The sequence below is a fragment of the Apteryx mantelli genome, chromosome 13 (assembly GCF_036417845.1).
Source record: "Apteryx mantelli isolate bAptMan1 chromosome 13, bAptMan1.hap1, whole genome shotgun sequence".
Lineage (NCBI taxonomy): Eukaryota > Metazoa > Chordata > Aves > Apterygiformes > Apterygidae > Apteryx > Apteryx mantelli.
Genome location: NC_089990.1, coordinates 4,167,433 through 4,192,419, shown reverse-complemented (window position 1 = coordinate 4,192,419; position 24,987 = coordinate 4,167,433). Strand labels below are relative to the sequence as shown.

Genomic DNA, 24,987 nt, shown 5'->3' with positions numbered 1-24,987 from the left:
TTATCCAATCGCACAACCATCCATCATTTCTAGCCACAAAGCTTTCAGGCTGTAATGCCCCCTGAGTACAAGCCAATTTGCAACACTAAAACAAGTGGGATTTCACCTTGTTGATATTAGATTCTGGGAGGACGCAAATATTGGACTCTTTCCTGCTCTAAATATAGAGACTTTCAAATCAAGGCAATAAGTAGTTTGTTCTCCAGAGGAAACATACTTTAGCATTAGAGACACTAACTTTTCTACATAATTAGGAAAAGCATGTTGGAACTTGTGTAAATAAAACCTTGGTATTTCTATTATCAGGTGGCCTGAGAATATTCCCTACTGAATAAAGCTTCAGATTCCCAGCATGCCATAGAAAGGTAAACAACGTATCAACAAAATATACCACATTGATTAAGGTTTCAGAATCAAACTGTTTAGTGAACTCTGGCACATTTTTGCTTCTTGTACATATAAAACTGCATTAATTTCAGGCAGTGTTATAAATTACTTCACAAATATAGCACATTTAAAATATAGTAAGAATAACTTCATGAAAGAAGCCTGTCAACATCCCTCCCTCCACGCAAAGACGTATTGAAATGCAGATTTAGCAAGCCACCAATGTAGCAGCAGAATATTTTAATACAAAACATTTTGCAACTTTATTTGGAAAGTACAGGGCTAGATTCACACACTGCAGGAACTTAGACTGGCTGAGGAAGCTGCAAAGTATATTGAACAGGACTGCTAAAACTACACAGGACTATGCGCATAGTCTTTCTGGAGGATGCACACAGTCTTCTGCTAAGAGAGGCTCTAGTCCACCCACATTCACTTTCAAAGTCATCATGTCCACACAGGAAAGGCTGGCTTTCCTTAGACCACCTACTTCACAGCCCTTCTGTCAAAGCACGAGCTTCCCAAGCGGTACTTTAAGCACAGGGCTGTGCAGGGCAGTATTCTCCAAAAGAAGAATCTGTCGCAAGGTACAGAGCCCCTTCACTTCCCACTGTGCTGTTTGTTTAGACTTGGCTGGGACATTTGCACCGTACTAACATGGTGCAGTCTTAGCAATGCCCTTTGCATTGCCTGGCAGCATAGCAAGGCTATGCCAAACTCCTGCTGGGAGGAAAACCGTATCTTTAGTTTGATGGAGCCCATGGAATGAAATTGAACATTTTTTAGCTTCTGTCGCCAACCAGTCAAAAATACTTTCCAAGTAGCTTGGCCATGTTTGAAGGTGAATACTTAAGCTGTACAAAAATCAACTTCCCACAGAAACCACTGAGAAGCTAAACTGGAAGTCCTCTGCCAGAAAGCAAAGCAGAGCAAGGAGCAGAAACCCAGGCTCCTGGCTTGCAGTTCTCTATTTTGTACCACTAGGTTTTGCTCCTACCCTGAAGGAATCGCCTCCTGCGGGTGAGCAGCTTTGGAGGGTGAGGAAACATTCAGGTTTTAAAGTCTATGCATATCCACTTTTAATTACTCTCTCCTGCATTAGTTAATACTAGCCCAAAAGATTATAGCATCAACAGCTTTTGAACACTCTACAGAGCCTCTCAGCTGGGAACTATTCAGTCTAATTCATTAATTTCATATTCAGCATGCTCTCTCAAAATGTAAGAAGAGAGGGAAAAATGAAGCCTGCACGTAACCAGTGAATTGCCTTCAGCATAGAAGGTCACACTGAAAATGAATGGATAATGCCAGATGGGGTGGGACTGCAGTTTCTGCTTGATTCAACCAAATGTGCTAAATAATGTTAAAATAAAGGATGTGACACGCAAAAGGAACATCACACCACTGCTTAGCCCATTTTGCTGGGCAGCCCTTCAAGGCAAACGCTCTCTCCCAGGTAAATGAAACATTTACCACAGACAAGGCTTTATTTGTTTCAAACAGTTGCTTCTTTCCCAATAGATACATATTTTGGGGGAACAGAGAACTGGCATTCTTAATGGCATTTTTTAAATTATCATTTAAACTTATTAGGAAAAAGCAGGAAAGGTTCAACTAGGACAGTAATTTTTGTGCAGTAAAGCTTAGTACAGCCTAGCAGTTGTTGGAAATAAGTAACTGTAAATGTTCTAATTCTAGCAACAAAACTTTTCTCTGCTCTTGAGGACTCCTCACTTGCACCTTTGGCAATTTCAGTGATAGCAAAGTTAGGGGAGGGGAGTTGCACAGATGGGCATTAAAGCAGAACTCATTCATTGTTCTAGAGCATATGAAATGCTTCAATTTGAAGCACCACAAAGCTGAACTAATAGTTTAGAGAAAATCTTCATACCATTTTCTGAGCAAACAACAGTCTTGCTATGCCCCATTTGACAGTTTAGGTACCATGCTTTCAGCAGGAATAGAGACAGATCACCTTTCTGCCAAAGCAAAGAAAGGACTAAAGCATGGGATAAGAACAACCAAGATCAGTTACTCAAATCATTATCCTATTGATCAAGAGCCAGCCGTCCCCCAAGAATGGATTACCTGTTTGATCGTGGACATCAAGCTTCCTTTCTTACAGCAGCTCAGCGAAGTCCAAAGCTCTTGATTTCTACTTCTTTATTACAACCTTTATTGCTTTTGTTACTGCCTTTTCTATTTACAAGCTGGCACTGCAATTGCATTGCTCCTCTCACTTATAAGGTTACTCACACCCTCAGTGCATGTGGGGACTACAGACAGGCCTCTAGCTACTTACTTGCTGATCTGCTGACATTGCTTGTTCAATCTGCTAAATGCATTGTGGTGCACAGCTAGCCACAACCTAAGCAACGAACCCAAATGCTTTCCCCAAGAATCCTGTAGTTCTTATTTCACGCTGTCATACACAGTAACACCTCCATCATTTACCTCTTAACTGTGTCGTTTTTCTGTAAGCTTTCTTTCTGGACAGCACAGCCACTTATGCCAGTTAAAGCAAGGTTATGACTTACATCCTCCGTAATGATACGCTGAGGCTCCATAATCAGATATAGAGACTGGCTTTCCCCACCACTAGCCAGGACACAGCAGTAATGTTTCCCAAAGGAATAACTCTTGCAGTCTGAATAAGATGATGCTGGCCACTTCCACTCACTGTTTTAGTTCTTTTGTTCCAGGGAATTGACTATTTCTGTGCCAGGTAGTGCTCTTTCAAAAGTTCTAATCTGTTCCCTCATTCCTCACCATAACATACTCTGACTTGTGCTTTTACAGCAAATCTAATCCTCTCAAACAATGTTCATGAATTTTGGCGATGTGCCTATCAGAAGTCAGTACTGGTTTGTCTCTCCTTCACACTTCTGTTACTGTTTTCAAAAAGTCAGTGTTTCAATATTTAGAGTAGGACTGATGTGATAATGTGCTTGTGGTTAGAAAAAAGTTTTCTTTAACAGCATTTAGCAGTCCTGCTGTTGACATCATCACAATAGATTTCTTCAATTCAAGGAAATACACTTCCAGTAGCAGTAACTCTTCAAGTAGCATCTTCATTAGGTTACATTTCTAATCAGGACACTTGTAGTATTTAGTTAGACACCTAAAAAAGTAGCTTATAGGCTGCAGAAGTAGTGATTGTCAAAAAGGTGCAAGTTAGCACCAGTATTTGCACTACAGCAGGGCAGAAGAGTGTTTTGAAATCACAGCTTGAAATTAGTTAAAACTGAACTGTTAAAAGGATTCTTAGCCAAACCTGTATAACATCCTCCCAGAAGAGTTTATTCTGTCTAGCTCCTGTTGAAACATAGCAGTTCATAACAAAAAGTGAACCAAGACAATAAGGAGAGCCTAGCAAACACCCTGTAGCGTTACAGAGCATGGCAGGGACAATTTGGACCATGTTGTGGTGGGAATCTCACAGCAGCCCCCTCTACCCAAAGACTAGATCATGACTGCATCTAATCATGGGTTCCCAGAAGTCTCAAGCAAAACTCTGAAGCACCCCAGAGCTCCCTGCAAGCTTCGTTTCTTTTCAGATCACCAGTTACCACTGGCATTCAGGAGCAGAATGCCAGTGCTACAGACAATTCAGTCTGGATACAAGGCCCTGGCAACAGCCCAGCTACCTCTTGCAGTTTTATTCCTAACATCCTGGCACACAACTAGAACTCTCAGCTTAAGTTTGTCACTGCTGCATCCTTCTTTGAACTTATTCCATTCATATTCCTCCCAAATGCATTCTCCTACACCCTCCTCTGCCCTCATCACTTCTTTTGTTTTTTCAGACAAGCATGTTTTGTTTTCTCCCATGCTAGCCCTCACACATGGGGAGTGTCTCACAAATATATGCAGTACTCATTCACTAGGCTTCTGAAATTCTGCAGAACCAATAAACAAAGCTTGACAGTGATTAAATAGCTAGAGTGCCAAGAGAAATGCCCTTCACGCTGAGATGTGCGTGTCAGTTCCTTGTAACCATCTGCCTGTAACTGTATCTGACAAGATAAGCAAGTCCAAGCACCTGAGGCAAGGATCACCTTTACCCTGTAGCTGTATGATATCTAATGCAACAGGACACAGCTCTGTGACGGTAGCTACAAGCATAAAGGCAATATAAATATCCAAGCCATGAACTTATCAGGAAGAGTGGTATTTTTTCATTTCAGTGTCCATTTCATCCACTGAAGGGTACTCTCAGGACTTGCTCCTAAGATCTTTTCCTGGTGTGCTTCTTTTCTTCCCCATGCTGGAGATAAGGACAAACCCTCACATATCAGCACCACCCTGCAGTCATCAAGAAAGCAGTGGATCCACTTCAAGAACATAGTAAATACTAAAGCTACTGTACACATCTACTTCCAGTAAACCATGGATTAGTTCAGTTCAGCCAGACAAGAACAGAATCTCTTCTGAGCACCTGGACATCTTGTAAAGGTAAGTCCCACAAAGATATTTCAGATCTCTAAAAACATTTTATCTAGTGAGCACTTTGCAGGGATGCTTAGAAGTTCTTAGCAAATATCAGTGCATGTCCATGTCCAGCGCAACATAGGAGACAGAAGAATTACAGGTCTGTTTTTACTTCTTCATGCATATTATGTTGTAGCCATGTTCTGGACACCAAATCACAAACACTTGGCTTAAGAGCAAGACTTAAGGATAACTTTTAACTAAGGCATAAAAATGAATTAAGATCTTATCATAGGTACATTGTGGGGAAAGCACTCAGCGTTTTTTTTTTCAACTCCATAAGCTAGTTAACTGCATGAGCTTTGCATTTGACTGAAATAAGCAAATTGGGGGGAAAAGGACTAGAAAAAGTGGCAACCACCATTCAGGAGGCGCAAGAGCAGAACAATGACTTTACCTGTTTGGAAAACACTGAGAAGTTCATCTGATCCGCACATGGATCCAAGCTGATCCATGGTAAGCCATCAATTAACACCAGCAAAACAGACACTAAAAACCAGTTAGGCCAATGAATACCTAACAGGCAGCTAGCCAGTGCACTAGAGGCTAGTGATACTTCAGAAAGGTGAAAGAATACCTTGGAGTGAGATGAAAATAAGTTAATTGCTTATAATCCTCCAATCTTTTGAAGGAGTTAAGCAAAAAAGTCATAGATAATAAAATTCTGTATAGGTAGGAATTAAATCTATTATTCTTATCTATACATCTTACCTGTCTGAATCCATTGGATTAATCTCAAAGATATGCACATGATGTTGTAAGTACCATTGTCTCCAAAGTTACTATTTTTCTAGTCTGAGAAACATCTAAATTTATGCTCCTTTACTACCTCAAAGCAGAGCAACATAGAAGCATGAGCTTTTTATTTTAGCATTATTTCCTATTATCAATTAAAGCTATAGAAACTCAGCTAGAACAAGCTTGCAGATAAGCTGGGAGCTAATGAGTTTAGAAGAAAGAATCATAACCATGCCTACTTGAAAATCTTTTCCCAAGCCACTAAAAATGCACTTCCAACAGAGATAGCCCATATGTATACAGCTTTCAAATATTACAGTACAAGCCATTTAATATGTTAATACATTCCCACAGTATGTTCTCTTTGCTCAATGAAGTGGGTATTAGCTATTTTAAAAGTTCAAACCTGCTCAGCCACTTCAAGCAGACTGCAAAGAAACTCTGATTTTGAATAGTATTTGCCTGTGCAAGCTACAAGATGTAGCTCTAATTTGCCAGAACCAGTCATTTGCAGCAGGTCCCTCAGGAAAGGCCAAAGCACTATTGTGGAACGGATTTTGGCAGCCTACACTTTTCACATTTTGTTCTGCCTTCTGCTGAGTCTCTCTTAACAGCTCACTGCCACCAAAATGGTTGCACCTTTCTCCCTCATCTGCTCATCACATGCTCTCATTTCTTCTAACACCACAACAAGTTCAAGTTCTCTGTTTTCAGGTAACTAATAACAAGAACATAAGTAGTTTTCTGCTAGTTTAACTCCTTGAGTCAGATGATTGTGGTATCAGATAAGCACTAAAGCCAGCATAGCAGAAGCCAGGAAAGAGAAAGAGCCCCAAACTATATCTTCCAGCAGCACCTCTTTACTAGATCAGCTCAGCCACAGAGCCAAGCCTCACCATATTGTCAGCCGCTCCATCTGAACAACCAGCAAGCATCTCCTGCAGCCTGGGTTCCAGAGAGGGAGATCTCACCATAGATGAGGCTGGTTAAAGAGGCCATATTTGCACCTTCCTGCCTTCAAGGGAAAAAAATAACAGCCTCCCCCTTCACCCCCAGCATCCAAAATCAAAAAAAACAGTCTCCTTACTACTGCACAAACACCTTCTGCAGTTTAAGAGACACTTTTTTCCTCCTCCTTCCCACCCAAAGCACAAAGCAGTTTGGCCTTGAAGACAGAACAAAAAAAACCATACACAGCTAGAAAACAAGCCCCAGAGATGTTGATTGCAAAGCAGGCCTAAGAAAATGCAAAGGGAAAAAACAAACATAGACCACAAGCTAGAAATCCCCCACAACCCTTTGCACTAGTTAAAGGCTCAGAAGCAATTATGTATAGGAGTTATCAAAACAGAGCATTATGGGAACTCACAGTAGGTATCTGTAATGGCCAAGCAGGAAAACACAAAACAGAACCAAAGCATCTCACTACTGCTGAAATCTTAAAGCTATATTAAAGAATTAAGTGGAGCCTTTACCTAAGCAAAGATATTTGCTGTTGATAAAGCCTTAAATAGGTATGGGAAATAGTGAACATGGTCAGGAAAAAAAATTCTTACAGGGAACAAAGAAACTCAAGAAAACTATTCTATACCCAGCTTAAAAAAAAAAAATTAACATCTAACTGCTAATAATTCTGCCCAGTAGCCTCTCCACAAGACAGCTATACCCCAGCCACCTAAAGAAGCACAAACACCACCTCCCCTACTGAATTAGCCAACCCTCCCTAGCAAGGGCCTGTTATATAAACCTACCCTCAGCACAGTGATTTGGAGGCTGGTCATATAAATTTGGCAATGGCAAACAGCTGCTGCCTATATACAGTAGGGATTTTGAAACAAGAAGCTGCTTCTGTCTGGTAAGTGTATCACAGTGTGTGTGTGGGGGGGAGGGTTCTTGGTTTCTAATTACTAAGCTAATAGATTATGCTAGTTATTAAATACAAAATGTAAGAAAATTACATTTGTAGGAAAGTTGCTTTTGTAGTGGTGTCTAACACAACTGAATAGTTTCTCCTAAGAGCAGAGGAAGTACTCCAATGGTTCCGTGAACCTTTCTAATAATGAGAACTTGTATGTGCTAGGAGGAAAAATGCAGTACCCCTGCAAGTTTGCTGGGAGTGTTAATAACTGCAGCACATCACTGACATCATGGCTCTCAAAAGTATCACCTGTCCTCAAGTAACCTATCTGAGAACAAGGGAATGATAGTAAATCAGAATTATAAGTCTTTGTACTCTTTTCTCAGAATTATAAAACAGAGATGGCAGCATCCCATCAGGGATGAGGCTAGCAGGGGATCAGAAGTGGTATTTCTAGAATAAGAACTGACTTGAAGCATTATCTGTGTTGGTGCTTATTAAACACGGAACTTTTAGTGCTGTAAGTTAGGTGCCCAGGTGCTGGCAGTGATCCCCTAAAGAGTGTTTTTGTTATAGCTTCACACTTAAATTTTACTTTGTCAAGCACTTTTTTAAGCTTAGCTTTTGACATGAACACTGATCCCAAATTTTATTCTATCTAGAATGCTGTTAGATCCTCAGTGTTATAATGAAGTTTGTGGTTTAACAGTAAAACTGGCGAGCTGTAACTAATTCATGGAAGGCTTCTGAAACAATAATGAGAAAAGAAAGGTAGCTTCAGCAACAAATGGATTTTGTTTTCTATAGTGTGCCTTATTGTAGTGACTTTACAGCCAATTTTATACCCTGGAAAGGAAAAAGTGCAATTCTACAGTAACTGTAACTTTGAACTGAAATGAGACGTGCCATGAGCAAACATTTCCTTGCAAGGGTATATTCTCCTGCGCCAAAATAATGGTATGTTTTAAAAGTTAGAAATCAACTGAAAAAGGCTAAATACAAAAGTTAATGTCATAGAACTAAGGTAAGTGGCAGATAGGTCTCCACGCTTATGGAGAAGAAAAGTACTATATTCTTCTTGGAAGACACCAACACTGGCCAGGGGATAGCACAGACCACTACTACCACTCTGAATATATGCTTTAATGTAGAGCAACTGAAGCTGTGTAGAGTATCAGTACTGTCTTATTCAGAAAGCTATACCTATGCTATAAACCTCTAATAAAGTTAATTAGGTATATGAAGGAAAGGGACTAGAACAACAGTTCCATTATAATTAAATCAGATTCCTTTGTAGATAATCTTAAACCACATTTTTTTTAGATCAATAATTATGAGTACACCTTCTATCAGATTTTAAATGTAATACTTAATATTTTGGCTTCAGTTAAGTCTGCAACTATAAGGCAATTAAGAAATGGCAAGTGATAAACATCTTGAAATTCTAAACTAGTTTAAGTTCAAAAAAAAAAAGCTTCATCTGAAGGAAAACAGTTACTTCAGTCCTCTAATGCACCAGTGAACAACAGCAAATAAATCATACTGAGCAGATGTCTGTAACAGAAATATCAGAGAATCTTATAACTAATTTTTGCAAACTGAAACAGGACTTGTCTGTTGGAATCCCCTTTTGCAGGCAGCCACAGAAAACTCTTGCATGTCTGCATTAGTACAGCTTTAGATATATCATGATACTGTTCCCTAAAAGATACTTTCTTCACTGTATGAATACTGCATAATGCTTACTGAATGGATTCCCTTCTGCTTTTCTACTGCGCTCTTTTAACAGTCTGTGTTCTACAGACATTAATAAATGTATCTCCATAAACCCTTGAGGCAGTGTTAGATTCCCACGAAAACAGTGGGGATAAATGATGCGCTAACATAGTGCCCAAACTGAGATTTCCTGTTACGACACAGCATGAGCTCCTAACACTATTTAGCATTTGATCCTCAAAGCTCCTATCATTCATCTCAATTACAACAATGAATGATTAGTGCTTCTGAAAATCAGCCCCATACTGTTCTCAAGTGCTTTGAAAATGCAAACTATAAGGACCACCTGTGAAAAGTTTGGGTCAAGTGACTTGCCTGATGTCACACAAACTCAGTGCTAGGAGCTGGAACAAATACAGTTCTCAGGAGAGGTTTTCCTCATCCTTAATCATAACATCAGCAAAATCTGCTTTCCAGAAGCCATTTATTAGGTAGCTTCTGCAACAAAACAAAGGTGTCTGAGTGTATTCACCACAAACTTTTTAGTCCATAATAGGCTTCTGGCCTTTAGGAAAAGTAGTCCTATCACTGAGACTAGTGCCATGATGCATATACCTCCTAAGTAGGCATTTTACTTCTGAGTAATTCCTTCTAACAACTTATTTTTTAATGTGCCTATGCACAAAAAGTAGCAAGTTCCATATCAGTGATGCCCATACAGATTATCAGCAGGTAGGGATTTTTAGATTCATGCTGGAGATGTCTTCCCCTTGGCCTATTACCTTATGCAAGTCTGTTACTAGATGGGGTGGAAGCACACGCTTTGCCATTGGTTTTCAGTGTAAGGTGTTGACAGCAGCAGAACAGTGAGGCATTGGACTTTTGTGGTCTATTACAAGCTGAGGGAGCGTGAGATAACGGTTACAGAAACCTGTGTTCCTTTTCATCTCAGCTCTCGAGTCCCTTGGGAGATTAAATGAAGGGATAATAATGCCTAAAATGTTCAAACTTAAAAGCCTTATTTCTTGTAGATTAGAAGCAGTATAGTGAAAAACAGAAGTGTATAATGGAAATAGTGGCTTACAGTTTTTGTGAAAAGACTGGTTTATGATCTGGTCCAGTTGACAAGTTAGAACGGTGCGTAACATAAATCCATAAAGTCACTTCAATATGTGAAAAAACCTTCTCTGGTCTCCACGTTAACAAACCTAGGAAGATAAGTATCAACTTCAGCTGAATTGTAATGCACCAACCTAAACTATCTTGCTCATTTAGACCACTCCCCTGTGCAAGTGTTTAAAACGTTACTAGAATTAGAACACTCAGGAATAGACATGACTGTTGACAAGTGAAAGGAGGGCACAAACCCTCCTTACGGTAATGCTACACCTCATGTGCGTGAGCCTGACTCATCCAGGACTAACAGAGATGTTATTAACTTTCTGCCTTCCCCTTCCTCCCAGCTAGTTGTGGCACTTTTGATTTTGCAGTGAGACAGCCGTAGAGCCAAGCTAGTTTAACAGTGTGTTTTGCTTGTTAGCTTCGTCTGCTGAACTCCGAGTTGACTCGGGCAGATGGGGCGAGCCCCGGGGCTGGCAGAGGGGCTGGGGTGCCCTTGCGGGGCTCAGGAGCCCTGAGGGGCGGCTGCCAGGGATTTCCCCCAAACCAAGGGGCAGGATCTGGCCCGCGTCCTTGCCGGGCCCAGGCTGACGCGGGGGAAACCGTCGCCCCTCGGGTGACGCTCGCCGTGAGGCCGCCGAAGGCAGCTCTCGCCCTCCCCAAGCCGCGGCTCGGCTCAGCAGGCCGCTTGCCCGTCACGCCTAAAATGGGGCCAAAACCAAACGAGACGTCACTCGTGACACCTCCACAGGCCTTTTACACCGTCGGAGGATCTGAACAGCGTTATCTGAGGCGGCTCCGGGCGAGGGCTGCGGTCTCCGCGCGAGCCTCCGGGACGGGGGGCGGGCGGCCCCTCCGGGCCCCCGTAGTGGCGGCAGCGCGGGCCGAGCGCGCCCGCTGGCGGCCGCGCTGCGGCATTGAGCGGGCGCCGCCGCGCGCGCCAGTACTCAAAATGGGCTCCCGCCCCTCACAGGCGGCTGGGCCCTCACTCAAGATGGCGCCCGCCTCCGCTAAAGTGAGGGGGGGGATGAAGCCGCGCAGCCCACAGCAAAGATGGCTGAAGCCCGGAGCCCATGAGGAAACTGTGGCCCGAGCATAGGGGAAGGGGGCGGCAGCGGCGGCAGGTCCGCTCCAACTCCCCTCGCCCTGCGCTGTGGGGGCGCGGTCGGGCCGGACCGGGCCTTTCCGCCCCTCGGTCGCTTGGGAACCGGAGCGGTCCCCGGCGGGGACGGGCTGAGCGACCATAGAGTACGGCGCCGGCGAGAGCGGCCGTGCGGAGGGGGCGGGGCCGCGGCGCTGGCGGAGGCTGCGCGGCGCCCTCTTGTGGGCAGGGGCGGCCATTGCGGCGCGGCGGGGCCGGGCCGGGCCTGCCCGGGCGGCAGGGGGAGCCCCGGGGCGCAGCGGGGTCTCTTCGTAGACTGCAGCCCTGTCCCCAACGCTAAATACCTTTCATCTCCTCCTGTAAAACAAGCTCGCCGTTGCCTCGTGTCCCAGCGGCTCTTCGCACCGGCTCAGTTTGACCGGGAAGAGCTTAGCCCAACTAACGGACCGGGCAGCCCGCTTCAGACGAGCTTTGCCCACCGGCTCTCTGTGCAGGGAATCCCCTCCAAAACCTGCGGAATATGTGGGCAAAGAGGCAAATCTTGCTGTTAGCTGCTCAGAGCTGACTAAATTTGGGGTTGCCTCTGCCCCCTCCCAGCTGAGCATGTGGCTTTTGTGGTCATCGCGACGTTTTTCTTCTTGCTCCTTGAGGAGTGGAGCAATGAACGCTATTGCACAACCTTTCTGGTGATGCTCCAATCCCACATGGTTAGAACGGAAAAGTCCAAGTGCCCCTGCTGTATCCTGGCTTGCTGCAGGCAGGGAAGGAGCTGGGAAGAAGGAGGGAATTGCCCTGTTGAGCTGGGGAGAAAAGGAGGGAATTGCCGTGTCCAGCTGCAGATGTGAGCTGGGGAAAAGGAAGGAATTGCCCTGTCGAGCCGAGGAGGAGGAGGGAATCGCTCTGTCCAGCTGCAGACGGCATCAGACTGCTGTCTCGGAGCCTCCTTTCATCTGCTGCCGTAGCAAAGTTTGGATGCTCCGACGTGTTTCCCTTGTCTAAAGTAATTCCCCAGACAAGATACTGCTTTTACCACGGTGCCTCTTTGCTTTTCCCTTCAAACGTGCCCTAACGCCTGGTGCGTGAGCGTCAGCCTGGCTGGCTGTGGTGGCCTGGCACGTGTCCTAGGCATTCTCCGTGAGGAAGGAAAGTTCTTTGGCAGAGGGGCTCCGCACAGCCTCTTGCCTTCAGGCCCAGCAGCGCGAGAAGCCTGCCTCCATCTGCCTTCCCCGCTCCCGGAGCCTTAATCCCCTTGGAGCATGGGCTGCCTGCAAACTCCTGCACTGTGGCTCGTGACACCCCCCACCCCCCCACCGTGGGTCCCTTCTCCGCTTTCGGAGCTGCTGCAAAGCGGAGGCTGCGCCCAGCCTCCCCGAGTGCCGGGCTGAGCCGAGCGCGGCGGCCGTCCTGGGGCGCACCCTGACCCCCCGCTGCGCCCCGCCGCGGGCAGCCCGCCTCTGCTGGCCTGTGCAGACCTGCAGGCGGCATCAGCAGCCCTGCCGGGCCGCAAACACACCCAGCAGCAGGGTGTGAGCAGGCAGCGGAGGAGCGCAGCGGGGCTCCGCCGCTCAAGGACGCCCAGCGGAGAGCGCGGCCCCAGCGCTCACCTGGCGTGCCGGCGTCCCAGCTGCGGGACCCAGACGTCCGACGGGAGCAGGTATTTCCCCTGCTTGGCTCGCTGCCCTGCTGTGGCAGCCCGGACCCCGGGAACTCCATCCTGCACTGCCGTGGAAAGTGCTGGGAGAACTGCAAAGAGCAGCAAAAGGGGTCGATTTTCCCCCGTTTGCTCTGCACGCGGCTGGGGGAGGAGAGGGGCTGGCTGTGCTGCCCCTGGAAAGAGGGGACAGCGAGCCCAGGGCTGGCTGCGTGGGGGCAGGAGGCTGGGAGCAGGGTGTCTCTGCTGGCCTTATTTCTCCGGGGTCACCCTGCGCCCGCGCTGACCTGGGAGCTCTGCCCTCCCTTGTGCAGGGTGAAGGGGCAGCAGGGCAGGGGCAGAGCTTGGTGCCGGCTCCCGCTGACCCGACCTGGGGACATCCCGGCTCAGCCCCGATCGGCAGTGCAGCAGGTGAGCGGGTTTCGCCTTGCCTTGCGACCAGCGCTGGCCCGTGGCCACCTGGTCGTCCTGCGCCAGTGCCCCTGGGGCGCCAAGGTCCCTGCCGGGCTGTGAGCATCCAAACTGCTGTAGCAACAGGTACGGGGCCCCTCCAAAACCCCCTGTGCCCCACATGCAGGGTCCAGGGTGTGCCTTGGGGTTGCTCAGCAGGAGCTCCTTCCCCCACTCCCCGCTGTGCGTTTTTCCCCTCCAAGCCGCAGTGGAAGCTGAGCAGGGTCTGCAGCGCGGCTCCGGTTGGGACCGGTGCCCCGTGCACGGCAGTTGCTGCTGCGTCGGAGCTCTGAGCCGGGGGAGCAGGGTGCCGTTTTCCCTCTGCGCCCCCTGAGGTGGCACAGCACCCTCCGGAGAGCACCCCTGGGGGAGATGTGTGACCAGCGCCTGCTGTGCCTCCGCCGGGCTCCAGTCCTGGCAGCGGCAGCTGGAGCCTGGCCTCCCGCCAGCACAGGGCTCGCGGCACAGGCTGGGCTCCGCTGGGGAGCACCGAAGGCCATGCTGAAGTCCGGCTGGTGCCCTCACTGCCTCCCGCTGTACTTTGTACCCTGCATGGGAGACAGCCGGCATAGTGGCAGGGTTTCCCCGAGCAGCCGCTGGCACCAGCGCTTGCCCTGAGCGAGCAGCTAGCTGGGGACGGCAGCAAGTCCCATGGGATGCTGGCCAAGCCCGCTGCTGCCCGGGGGAGGTGGCGCTTCTGCTCCTGACAACAGCGTTGGTACGAGCCTGTACCTGGCCCCCCGGGCCTGGGCAGCAGTAAGGGAAACAGCCGGTTCCCACGGCTTCCTGCCTTTGCATTGAGGGCAGCTCACGGGTGCAGCTGGTGAGCAGAGAGCAGCCGCTGACCTGCTGCCTGGACGGTGGAGAGGGCAGCGGATGTGGGCACCGTGGTATGCTGAGCATTCCCTGGCTGGGGCTGCTGGTGGCATCCCCGAGGCCTTGACCTTGGGCAGGGCATGCTGGATAACTGCCGAGCAACCCGGCGAGGCTGGGGCTGTGGTTCCCCTTCGCTTGGGGACGCGTTGGGCTGAGGCTTGGCTGTGGCTGCCCGAGAAGATCCCTCCCTGTAGCTCCTGGAAAAGCCAGGGCACAGCAGAGCCTCTCCGACCCACCAGCCACAGCATATCTGGGGTCGCATGGTGGGACAGGTCCTTGCATCACCAGATTGGGATGGACCTGCTAGACGTGCTTGTGCCACCAGCTCGGGCAAGATGTGGCTCTGGTGGTCAGGGCTGGGAGGATATGGTCTTCTGGGTCTCACATCCAGCTCTGGAGTCGGGTGGTTGCAGTGAAACGTGAGCCTGGCTCAAGGTGCAGGAGCAGCGATGACGTTGCTTGGGGTGGGAGGAGAGGGCTGTGGGGTGTCCAGGGCTTTGGAGAGGTCGGGACGAGGAGGGGAGCCCTTCCACAGGAGGGCAGGCGGTGATGGACGTGGGGTTTCTGGGGGTGGATAGAGAGAGATGCTGTCTGGGGTTCCCTGCTCCCTCCTGCCGAGCACCAGGAGTCCTGGCACCCGAGTGAAGCCTCCCGGCCCCGCTCTCCTCCGGCGCGTGGGGGCCCAGCCTGGGCTCTCGCAGTGCCTGCCGTCGCTGTAGCAACCATCCCAACCTGTCCGCCGGCCGGAGCCGGTCCCAGCCTCTCGCCGGGGTCAAAGCGGGCATTTCCCTCTGCTAGGGCTGCTGCACGGACCAGCAACCCGTGCTGAGCCCCTCGGCCACAGCTCCTGCAGGCCCCCTGGGGGACCCCTCGCTGGGAGAGCTTGCTGGAGGGCTTCCAGCCCGGCCCATGTCGGCAGGGACCCAGCCTCGGGAAGGCGTCCGGGGAGTTCGCAGGGTTGGGAACGCGCCCGGCTGCGCGGGTCTTGCAGGGGCGCGCGGCGAGCGTTGCGGCGTGCCGCTCGGTGTGCCCACGGCACGGCTGCCGGAGCCCGCGCCCTACCCCTTGCTTGCAGGCAGCATGCCGAGCCCCCCAGCGCGGGAGCGGGCCCTGCTCCTTGCCAGCTCCGGGCTCGCTCCGGCTCGTTGCGCAAAGAGTCCCGGGGCAGCCCGTCGAACAGGTCGGGCGGCACCGCGCGCTCCCCATCGCCAAGCTCTGCACTGTGCCTGGGGCAGGGTCGGCAGCGCCGCTACGGCTCTGGGGCAGCCACTTGCCACGGTGCCCCGTCCCCGTAGGGCTGGGGGGGCTCGGCACGCGTCGGGGGACGTCTGTGCTGACCCGCTTTGTGCATCCCCTGCAGGACGCCCGACCCACTGGCCTGGGACAGCGCCGCGCCATGGCAGAGCTGCCCGGCTGCTGCCGTCCCTGTGCCACCTGCCTGCTGTGCCTCTACAGCTGCCGATGGATCAGCGCCAAGAAGGAGAAGAGGAAGGGCCTGAGAACCACCAAGGTGATGCCGCGAGGGGCACTGAGCACCGGCTGGGCTGGGAAAGGGCTCCGGCGCAAGGCCATCCCCCTGCCCGCGTATCCACGGCAGCGCTCACGCGTGCCTGGAGCGGAGCCCTGCAGCTCCCCGCGGGCTGAGCGCGGCGGGCAGGTCCCGGGGCGCAGCATCCCTGGCGAGGCACGTGGGAGGCACGGTTCCCGGCCTGGGTGCGGCCCCTGCCGAAGCGGGTGCTGGCAGGGATGTCCCCGGTAATTTGTAACCTCGGAGGGGTGAGGCCCTGGGATTCTCTGAGGTCTCCCACTCCCATGGGAGCGGCTGTGCCGCTGCTTGTCCCGTCTTGCCTGGAATGCGAGAGGTGGTGCTGGCTGCCAGGTGCCCTGCTCAGCACCTGCGACACCCTTCGCTGCCCCGCACGCGTGGAGCTGGGGGCTGGAAGACCACGAAGCTGGACTCGGCTCAGGCTGGGCAGGCGAGAGCTGTCTGCAGGCTCACCTCCGACATACCGGCTCTGAGTCACAGCACGCCTCTCTGCCCAGACCCTCCGGTCCAACTGGTCCACCCTTAGCCCACAGATCACCCAGATAACTGGGAAGTAGAACTGGCTTCCTGCCCTTTTCCAGCTCCAAATCCCCAGGGGTGCTGTGGGCAAGGAGGCAGTGCCAGCTGCAGGGTCTGTCCTGCGCAGCGGCTGCTCCCCAGCCTGGCACTGGCAGCTTTTTGCAGGAGATGCTGGTCCATCTTCCTGCACGGCGGGTCCAGCCAAGAGAGCTCTCCCGGATCATCGGCAGAGCTCGGCAGTTCCTGCTGTACAGGGCAGCTCAGCTGCCCGGACCCGCAAGGCTGCGTCTGCTGTGGCGTGGGCCCTGCCGCAGGCTGGGTGCCCACCCAGGGGTCTCAGTCACCCAGCAGTGAGCTGGGTGTCCAGCAGGTGTGTGCTTAGCTGACACTTCTCTGGCTTTCAGTGCGACTGCAGCTGGTTCCTCTTCCTCTTCTGCGTCTTCCTCTTCACACTGGTGTGGCTGTACTTCGCCATCGTCATCCTCAATGATTTCCACAACTTCAATGAGTGAGTAGCACCCCGTCTCCAGCCCTGCTCCCCACGTCTCCCCTGCCCCTCTGACCATCCCCTTTGCTTTTTTGCAGGTTCATCTTCAAGCAGAGGAAGCTGTGGCTCGACTGGTCCCTGGTCCTGCTCGTAGCAACGGCAGTGCTGATCACCTACTCGGCCGTGCTGCTGGTGAGCCCCGCTGATCCCGCGGGGGCTGGCAGCGGGTGTGGAGCAGCGCTGAGCTGCTGCGCCTGTGCCCTGCGCGGAGCCAGCGGAGCCAGCAGCATCCAGCCTGCTGGAGCCGTGCCAGGCAGCCCTGAGCATGGCCTGGCATCCCGCCTGCGTCAGGAGGGCCGCAGCTCCCGTGGGAGGCCTGGCTCCTGTGCCCTCGGAGGGCTGAGGTGCGGGGTGCAGCCCAGCTCTGAGGTCTCCCTTGTTCTTCCTGCAGGTCCTTGCTTTGAGCTTGCAGCTCTGCGGAGAGCCCTTGAAGCTGCACTGGGTGCACAAGGTGAGAGGCTGGGGGGCAGGGAGGTGCTGCCCGCCCTGGCTGTGGGTGCAGTGGGCATGCACTCTGAGCTCCAGCGCTTCCCCCTCTCCTGCTGCACCCTGTTCCTTGGCAGCCTCCGGAGATCCTGCTCCATTGGGAAGCTGAGGCCAGCCCACTGGGGCTGTGCCTGGGTTCACTGTGTCCCTGCTGAGCTGTGCTGCAGCCGTTAGTCCCCCGGCCACATGGCTCTGTGGGCATCTTCTTGCTCCGTGTGTGTGCTAGAGTTTGACTGCAAAACAGGAGGGGGGAAATTGGGTCTTGGGATTGCAGGGAGCTCAGGACGGAGGGCTCAGGGGACCAGGACTCTGCCTGCCCTGCCAAGGAGAGCTGCCTCCAGTCAGTGCCCAGCTGGCCTGCAGGATGTCCCTGCTTACCCCTAACTGCTTTGTGCCCTGCCCCACAGAGCCTGCTGATCGTAACCACCCTTGTGGTGGCTGCAGCCTTCACAGGGCTGGGAATAAAGTGGGCGGAGGAGTGGAGAAGCGCACGCATCTCCCTGCAGGTGAGTCACCTCAATACCAGAGACTCCCCCGCTGTACCCGTCACCTGGCCTGTGGGGACAAGATGTGGGGTGGTGACTGGGACCCCGGCCTGGCTGTGTGCTGTCGGGGGGGTTAACTTCTCACCCCAGCTTGGACCGGCTTCTGCTTCCTGACCAGGCAAGGTGCCCCTCTGGCCCTTGCAGTCCTGCCTGGGGCTGCTGCAGTTGGGGTGAGAAGCCCGGAGGGGGGAGCCTTTTCAGCCCCTCCTGGGATCCCATCCTTCCCTCCCTGGCACTGTGGCTTTTCCACTGATGCTGGCTGCAGTGATGGCTCCTTGGCCATGGATATTGGGGATGGGGCTGTGGATATTGGGGACGGGGCTGGGCTGGTGCTGGCTGACGTTGCCTTTGCCTCCCCAGGCAACGGGTCCCTTCCTGCACATTGGCATCGTGGGGGGAATGACGTTCCTTGCCTGGCCGCTGGCCAGCTTCATCTACCGCAGTCGCAACACAGGTACCCCGCAAGGTCTCCACCGTACACACATGCACGGTACCCTGGTTCCTGCCACCCAGCCTAGAGGCACTGACAGTACCGTGGCGGTGGTGTGCAGAGAGGCTGGGTGCAACGGGAACAGGTCCCAGGGCTCACGGCCTGGCAGTAATGTCATCACACCTGCTCTTACCTGCTGTTTCTCATGCCCAGCCCTTGCTGCAGCTTCAGCCCTGACTGCTTTGCAGCTGAAGGAGGTGTACAGATGGCAGACTGAGTCCTGCTGAAGCCCTGGGGTGGGGTCCAAGGACATGCGGTGGGCCAAGAAAGAATCTGCTGTGCTCTTGGTGCTGGGGATGCAATGCCTGATCTAGGGCTGCCCACAGGTTAATGCCAGGGGAAGCAGCCCTGGCTTATTCTTAAGGCCCTGCAAAACGCTTCCCTTGTGCTTCACCCCCTCCAGCTTCTCTGCGTCTGCCCACAGGTCTCAAGGTGTTCCTGCTGCTCGTGTACTGCGCAGTGATGATTGCTCTGTATCTGGCTCCCCTGATGATTACCTCCCCCTGCATCATGGAGGAGAACCAGCTGCCACCCAAGCCAGCCCTGGTGGGCCACCGAGGGGCCCCTATGGTGAGTGACCAGCACCCGCAGCACCCTGGCAGAGTGGTCAGGGTGGAGGGGAGCCGGCTGCTCAGCCAGTGCAGGCCAGGCTGTCCCTGGCTGCGGGGCACGGCACCAGACCCTTGCTGGTGCAGGCTTGGCTGAGACCCTGGCCAGCCCAGCGGAGAGGGGTCCCCACGCCAGCCTGACCAGCACTGGGCTGGAGGACGTGCAGGTGAGGAGGGTGGGCACAGCAGCCCTCAGGACAGAGCCTCTTGCTGAGCTCTGCCAAACTCAGAGCAGACAATTCTCTGCAGAAAGCCTGGCTGCACAGCAAGGGCTGGGAAGCAGGGGCTGGACATGCTGTGGCTGTCTGTGCAAAGCCCTGCCAGCCTTCCTTGATCCCACACCGTACCAGGGTCACCGTAGTCTTGTTGTGGGTGCCCTAGGGCCCAGCCAAGCTGTTGGGTGCTGTCTGCAGCTTGGCAGGATTAGTGCCTGCCTCCTGCCCCTTCCAGCCTGTGCCCTCTGCACTGACACCACTACCTTTCCAGCTGGCACCCGAGAACACCCTCATGTCGCTGCACAAGGCGATGGACTGTGATGTGCAAGTCTTTGAGACGGACGTCATGGTGAGGTAAAGGGGCAGCAGGGACTCGGAGGAAGGGGTGCATGTATCCGAGGACATCGCTTACTCATGGGGCACTCTGGAACAAGTGTGAAAGGCTAAGCCTGCATTTGGAGACAGCTCTGCTCACAGGGCTTTCCCCTTCCCACCTTTCCAGTATGGGCCTGGCTCCAGCCTGGTGCCCCAGTGACCTGGGGGAGGTGCTGGGTTTCTCCCCTCCACCCATGTTGCCTTCCAGTGCCTTAGAAGGGAGGCACTGGAAGGGGAAGGACACTGCTGGGAGAGCATACCCTGGGCTCTAACTCATCTCTTGCAATCCCACAACTGTGGCAGTGGGCAAGGAACCGCTTGGTTCATGGCTTAGTCTCTAGGTGCTCTGTGCTTTCTAGACACTCAAGCCTTTGTGTGAAGGTCCAAAAGTAGGCATGGCGGGGAGCACCCTTCTCAAGTTACTAAGGCCTAGGGTGGCTGGGACAGGGTTAAGGAACAAGCAACCTGCAACACGGATGATCCGTCTCTGCTCCTTTGCCAGTGCTGATGGGGTCCCGTTCCTCATGCATGACGAGAAACTCACCAGGACCACCAACGTGCAGGCTGTGTTCCCTGAGAGGGCCTCGCTCAACAGCACCGCCTTCAACTGGACAGACCTGCAGCAGCTGGATGCTGGCAGCTGGTTCCTGGAGGTCAGGGTGCCCCTGGTGTGGCTGGTCAGGATTGGGTGCATTTGTGGGTGAAGCGGGAGCCCTGCCCTGGGGAATGTTCCCTCTGCAGCGCTGGTCTTGGCAGACACCTGGACAAGGTGCAGAAACACTTCCACACCTGCACAAATCCCTTGCGTACAGTCACACCCCAAAGTTGGCTGCTGCAGCTGGGGTTTGTTCTGACTCCTTGGCTGAGTCACGGAGGAGGCAGGTTTGAGGGGAGATGTCTCATGCGCTCAGCCAGAGTTTGCTCTGAGCGGCACAGCCTGCCTGGGCTTGGAGGAGTCTGTGGCAACTGCTCACAAAAGGTGACTAAACTGCTGAGCTGCTCTGAATGCCCACAGGTGCTGGGGCTGCTTGAACAGGGCTGCTAGTGGAGAGCAGGGGAGATGTGCCCTGTGGGTGTGCAGGGGAAGAATCCCTGTGCCTCTCCGCACTGGAAAGCGTGCAGAGAGGCCAGCGTGGGAGGCTGAAGAGCCAGGGTCAGACTCCAGTTTGGGAGCGGGGAGCTTGCAGGCTCTGCCTGTGATGGCTACCTCTCCCTCACCCTTGCAGCGGAGGCCGTTTTCCACTGTGAAGAGTCTGTCTGCTGGCGACCGCAAGCAAGCGAGTAAGCAGAAGATCCCCTCCCTGGAGCAGGTGCTGGAGGCAGCCAAGCAGAGCAATATCTCCATCATGTTTGACCTCCGGCCCGAGAACCACACTGATTACCAGAGCTTTGTCAATGCCACACTGGACGCGATCTTGCAGTCGGGCATCCCGTTACAGCAGGTAACCTGGCCACTGCCCCACCACTGCTGGGCCCTGTTGTCCCACTCCTGTCGTGGTGGGAGCTGCCCTGCCAACCCTTCTGAGCATCCCTGTTACCCCAAATATCCCTCTTATACCTGCTCCCTGCTGGGGCACCCTGTCACACGAGATCCTGGAACAGCTATTAGCCAGTCTCAGACTTTGCAGCTTTGCAGCATCTCCTGTAGGACATCATGGAGGTCTCTAGCCAGAAGAAGTTACCTGTTGTTAAGGGTTAATGCCTAAAGCTTCAGACCTCTCCAAATACTCTGGTTCCCCAGTGTTTGACACCCTGATGTGTAAACAGTGACTCAGAATAGGGAGGGTGAGAACAGTGCTACTGAGAGCAGGAAAACAATGCTGGGGTTTCCACCTCGCTGGCTGTGCCACACCTGTGCCCGCAGCTCCCTGCTACAGCCTCCTGTGTTTCCTTTGCACTTCATCCAACCTCTGCAGCACGAGACGTGCTGCCCTGAGGGGATGAGTTAGCACCCAAAGCACTTTCCCTCTTGGCTCTTTGGGAACTCCAGGCAGGAGGGGATATTGCAAAGGCTTGTACCCTACTGCTGATCCAAGGTGTGTTCTAGCTGCAGAACTGGAGCCGAATGGATGCTCTTATAGACCCATATAGGGACCCTGAAAGGACATAACTGTTCTGCTGCAGCTTTCTTAGACTGGGACTGTTTTTGCCTCTACGTGTCATCTGTTGTGTTTATATCTTGGCTGGGACAAGTCCTTAGATTGTCCTGGCTGAGATCCTTATGGAAGAGCTGAGTAGACACATGGAGAGGGGGCAGGAAGCAGCTGTCTGAGCAGGCTACGTGTGCCTGAATCTGCAAGGAAACATCTGAGCAGAGCAAACTTCTCTCTGATGGATAGTCTCCTCTCTGGCTCTTGCCTAGATCCTCTGGCTGCCAGATGGGTTCAGGGAACAGGTCAAGCAGCAAGTCCCAGGCGTTCAGCAGGTTTATGGCCGGAAGAGACTCCAGAATGAGAAGGAGCCACTGCTGCATGTTAATCTGCCCTACCAGGACATGAGCTCTGAGGAGATCAGGTGAGAGCGCTGTGTTCTAGGAGCCTGGGAGCAGTGGGCAGTGAGGCCTGGGCGCTGTCCCAGGGTCCAGCAGAGGTGAGCAGCCAAGGCTGGGTACTGGAACAGTGCAGGGAAGAACAGGGGATATGCTACAGCCTAGTGGACAAGCATGCCTCATCAGGCAGGGCTGGTGCACGGGTTGGAGCTGGCCGCAGTCCTTAGCATTGCCAGCAAATCTGCCCTGGGTCTGGCTCTCCAGCAGTTGTTCCACGTGGCTGCAGGAGCTGGATTGCCTCCCAGACATACAGGCCTCTGCTGCTGCAAGCTGAGTGTGCTGGCACCCTGCTGTCTGCTGCTCTGACCGCAACTGTCCCTCTGCAGGCAGTACCGTCAGGACAACATCTCCGTCAACCTGTATGTGGTGAACCAGCCCTGGCTCTTCTCTGTGCTGTGGTGTGCTGGGGTGAGCTCTGTCACGACCAACGCCTGCCAGGTGCTGAAGGAGATGAAACACCCCATCTGGCTGCTTGTAAGTGAAACCTCCATCCTTCACAGGCCTTGCTATGTTGCTGTGGCCTGTCACAGTCCTATACCCCAGGCAGTCGTGGGTCTCCTTCTGCAATGGCCCTCGGCAGCTGTCTGGAGGGTGGGTTTTGCTCAGCACTGTGCCGGAAGGTGTTAGCATGGGAATGTGTGGCCCTGCACAGGACAGCTGGCAGAGCAGTCTGGGCTGTGCCACCAGCACACCGGACCCTGGCTGGTGTTCATCGCCTGTCTTGTTGCCCTGCAGCCCAGCAGCACATACCTCATGATCTGGATCGTTGCAGACTGTGTCTCCTTCCTTATGATCCTCTGGGCCTTCCTCCTGGTGAAGTAAGCCTGGTCCCTTCACCTCTCCTGGGGCAGGTCTGTTAAGGGAGGCTGCAGTGCGCCCTGGTGTTTGGTGTGCACCCAGACCCAGCGGTACCAGCTGCTGGTGCCCATCTCTGGACTCCGATCCTGGGAGTCCTCTCCTGTCCAGCTGCTAAGTGAGAGAGAAGTGTATGGGGGGGAGCTTTTATCACAAGGCTGTAGCTAAAAATCTGGCCTGACCCCTCCTCAAGCTGCTGGATGCCTTAGGCTGCACTCACCAGCTTGCTCTGCACTGCAGGACTTGATGCATTGGGGTTGGAGGATGCTGGGTCGTGACCCATGGCTCCTTCATCAGTGCCACTAGGTACTGAAAGCAGCTTCCTGGGGGACTAGGTGGCCTGTAGGGGCCCATGGGGGGTCCAGACTGATCTGCTAACATTGATCCTATTCCATCTCCTAGGAAATGCTCCAAGAGAAGACAGCCAGCAGGTAACAGCGCATGGACGTGAGCTGCCCCCTGCCTGCAGAGCCAGCCCTGCTAGGCTGTGCCTGCGGGGCTCTCCCTGCCACCCCCCCAGCACGGCGTGCAGCTTTCTCCTGCTGAGCAGGGCAGAGCTGTTTGGGATGGCTGGGGGCGGGAAGGAAATCCCAGCCCAGGGAGCTCCTCTCCAGCCCTTAGCAAACATCCCTGTGGGACAGCGCTGGGGACTCCCCCACACCCCCAGCCTCCTCAGACCTGCTTTTCAGGCTGCTCCGCCTGCTGCTGCGGAGAGCGGCTGCCTGCAGTGACTGTATTCTTTCTCTCTGCTCTCCCCAGAGTCTGAGACTGACGTGCTGCTCACGAAGATCAACAGCCTGATGCAAGAGTGACCCCTCTGGCCTGCATCAGCCGTGGGGAGGGGCAGCTGGAGACGTGCCCAGCTCGAGTGGGGAGTGCTCCTCTGGCCAGCTTCAAGGCTCCTTTCCTTTGCAGACTCCTTCTGAGCTTCCAGTTCCCTGTAGCCCTCCTTGTTCCTAGTGTGGTGCAGAACTGGCCTGGAGCTGGGTTCCTTGGTCCCTCTAGCACAGACGGGACAGTGCCTATGCAGGGATTTCCTGGTGCTGGCTTGTGCCCTGGGGTTTGAGCATTTGTCCAGCAATGCTGGGGCCAAGACCTTGGCCCTGGGGTGCCACTTTGAAGGCGAGTGGGGATTTGAGTCCCTGCTGTGGGCAGGGGTATGGCAGTCTCTGCCTGTCACTGGCAGCTGTGCAGCCAGTTACTGGGCATGGGGTGACCTGTTTGCCAGGAAACCTTGTTTAATGTGCTGCTGCCCAGGGGCTTGGACTGCTCCGTGGCTTGGGGAATTGGAAGGGAGCTGCAAGGGAGGGGGCTTTTTAGAAGACAGATAGGGCTGGATAAGGAGCAGAGCCCCTCCAAACCCAGTGCTGGGCACTGGAGTCCTGCTCTTACTGCTGGCTTCATGCTTGTGGGCTGGGGTGCCAGCAGCCAACCCAGCAGGGCCCGTTGAGCTGGTGGAAGAGGAAGCTGGGGCTGGGTTTGGAGAGACCTGTCTGTCCTGGAGCAGAAAGTGTGTCCCGGGGCACATCCCGGGCTGAGCCACGGTCACACTCCTGCTGCCGCAGGGACGCAAGGGAGGGGAGCAGTGTTATTCGCGGTCAGTCACTTTGTGGCAGGGCCTTGCACTTGGAGGGGGGGGGGGGGGGGGGAGTCTGTTTTACTTGTTCCTAGCTATTTATGTCAATAAATGAACCGAGAGGTAGACCCCGAAGCTAACGCTTCCCTTCCCCTGCACCCCTTACCCTCTGCCGCCCGGCGGGGATGCGCGGCGTGTCCGTGCCATCTAGTGCCGGCGCGGGGAAGTGGTGCCGGCGGGGGCCGGCAGCCGCCGAGGGCACCGGGGCGCCGGCCGGGCCGGGCTCCGA

The 24,987-nt window shown here is 53.3% G+C and overlaps 1 protein-coding gene and 1 long non-coding RNA gene across 2 annotated transcripts in view; one reads left to right on the top strand and one right to left on the bottom strand.

The window, feature by feature from the left end:
• Nucleotides 1-11,093, bottom strand: part of LOC136993244 (uncharacterized) — a 33,785-nt gene extending 22,692 nt beyond the window's left edge. Inside the window, exons 1-2 of the long non-coding RNA XR_010885483.1 lie at nucleotides 11,044-11,093; nucleotides 10,275-10,398 (exon numbers count right to left, since the gene is read on the bottom strand). This is a non-coding gene — a long non-coding RNA (uncharacterized lncRNA). The remainder of the gene's footprint in view (nucleotides 1-10,274; nucleotides 10,399-11,043) is intronic.
• A 4,691-nt stretch (nucleotides 11,094-15,784) lies between these two features.
• On the top strand, nucleotides 15,785-24,732 carry GDPD2 (glycerophosphodiester phosphodiesterase domain containing 2). Its single transcript, XM_013957353.2, has 15 exons — nucleotides 15,785-15,898; nucleotides 16,858-16,961; nucleotides 17,039-17,132; nucleotides 17,392-17,451; nucleotides 17,894-17,992; nucleotides 18,392-18,485; nucleotides 18,946-19,091; nucleotides 19,616-19,698; nucleotides 20,222-20,372; nucleotides 20,946-21,161; nucleotides 22,082-22,233; nucleotides 22,594-22,741; nucleotides 23,003-23,085; nucleotides 23,525-23,553; nucleotides 23,882-24,732. The coding sequence occupies exons 1-15, from the start codon at nucleotides 15,785-15,787 to the stop codon at nucleotides 23,932-23,934; spliced, it is 1,626 nt and encodes a 541-aa protein (XP_013812807.1). The 3' UTR covers nucleotides 23,935-24,732.
• Nucleotides 24,733-24,987: the final 255 nt, after the last annotated feature.

Excerpts from the sequence above, each read along its gene's own strand:
- GDPD2 (XM_013957353.2), top strand. The coding sequence starts at position 15,785 with ATGGCAGAGCTGCCCGGCTGCTGCCGTCCCTGTGCCACCTGCCTGCTG. Across the intron at positions 17,452-17,893 it reads AGCTGCACTGGGTGCACAAG|AGCCTGCTGATCGTAACCAC; the intron begins GTGAGAGGCTGG and ends CCTGCCCCACAG. Across the intron at positions 21,162-22,081 it reads CGGGCATCCCGTTACAGCAG|ATCCTCTGGCTGCCAGATGG; the intron begins GTAACCTGGCCA and ends GCTCTTGCCTAG.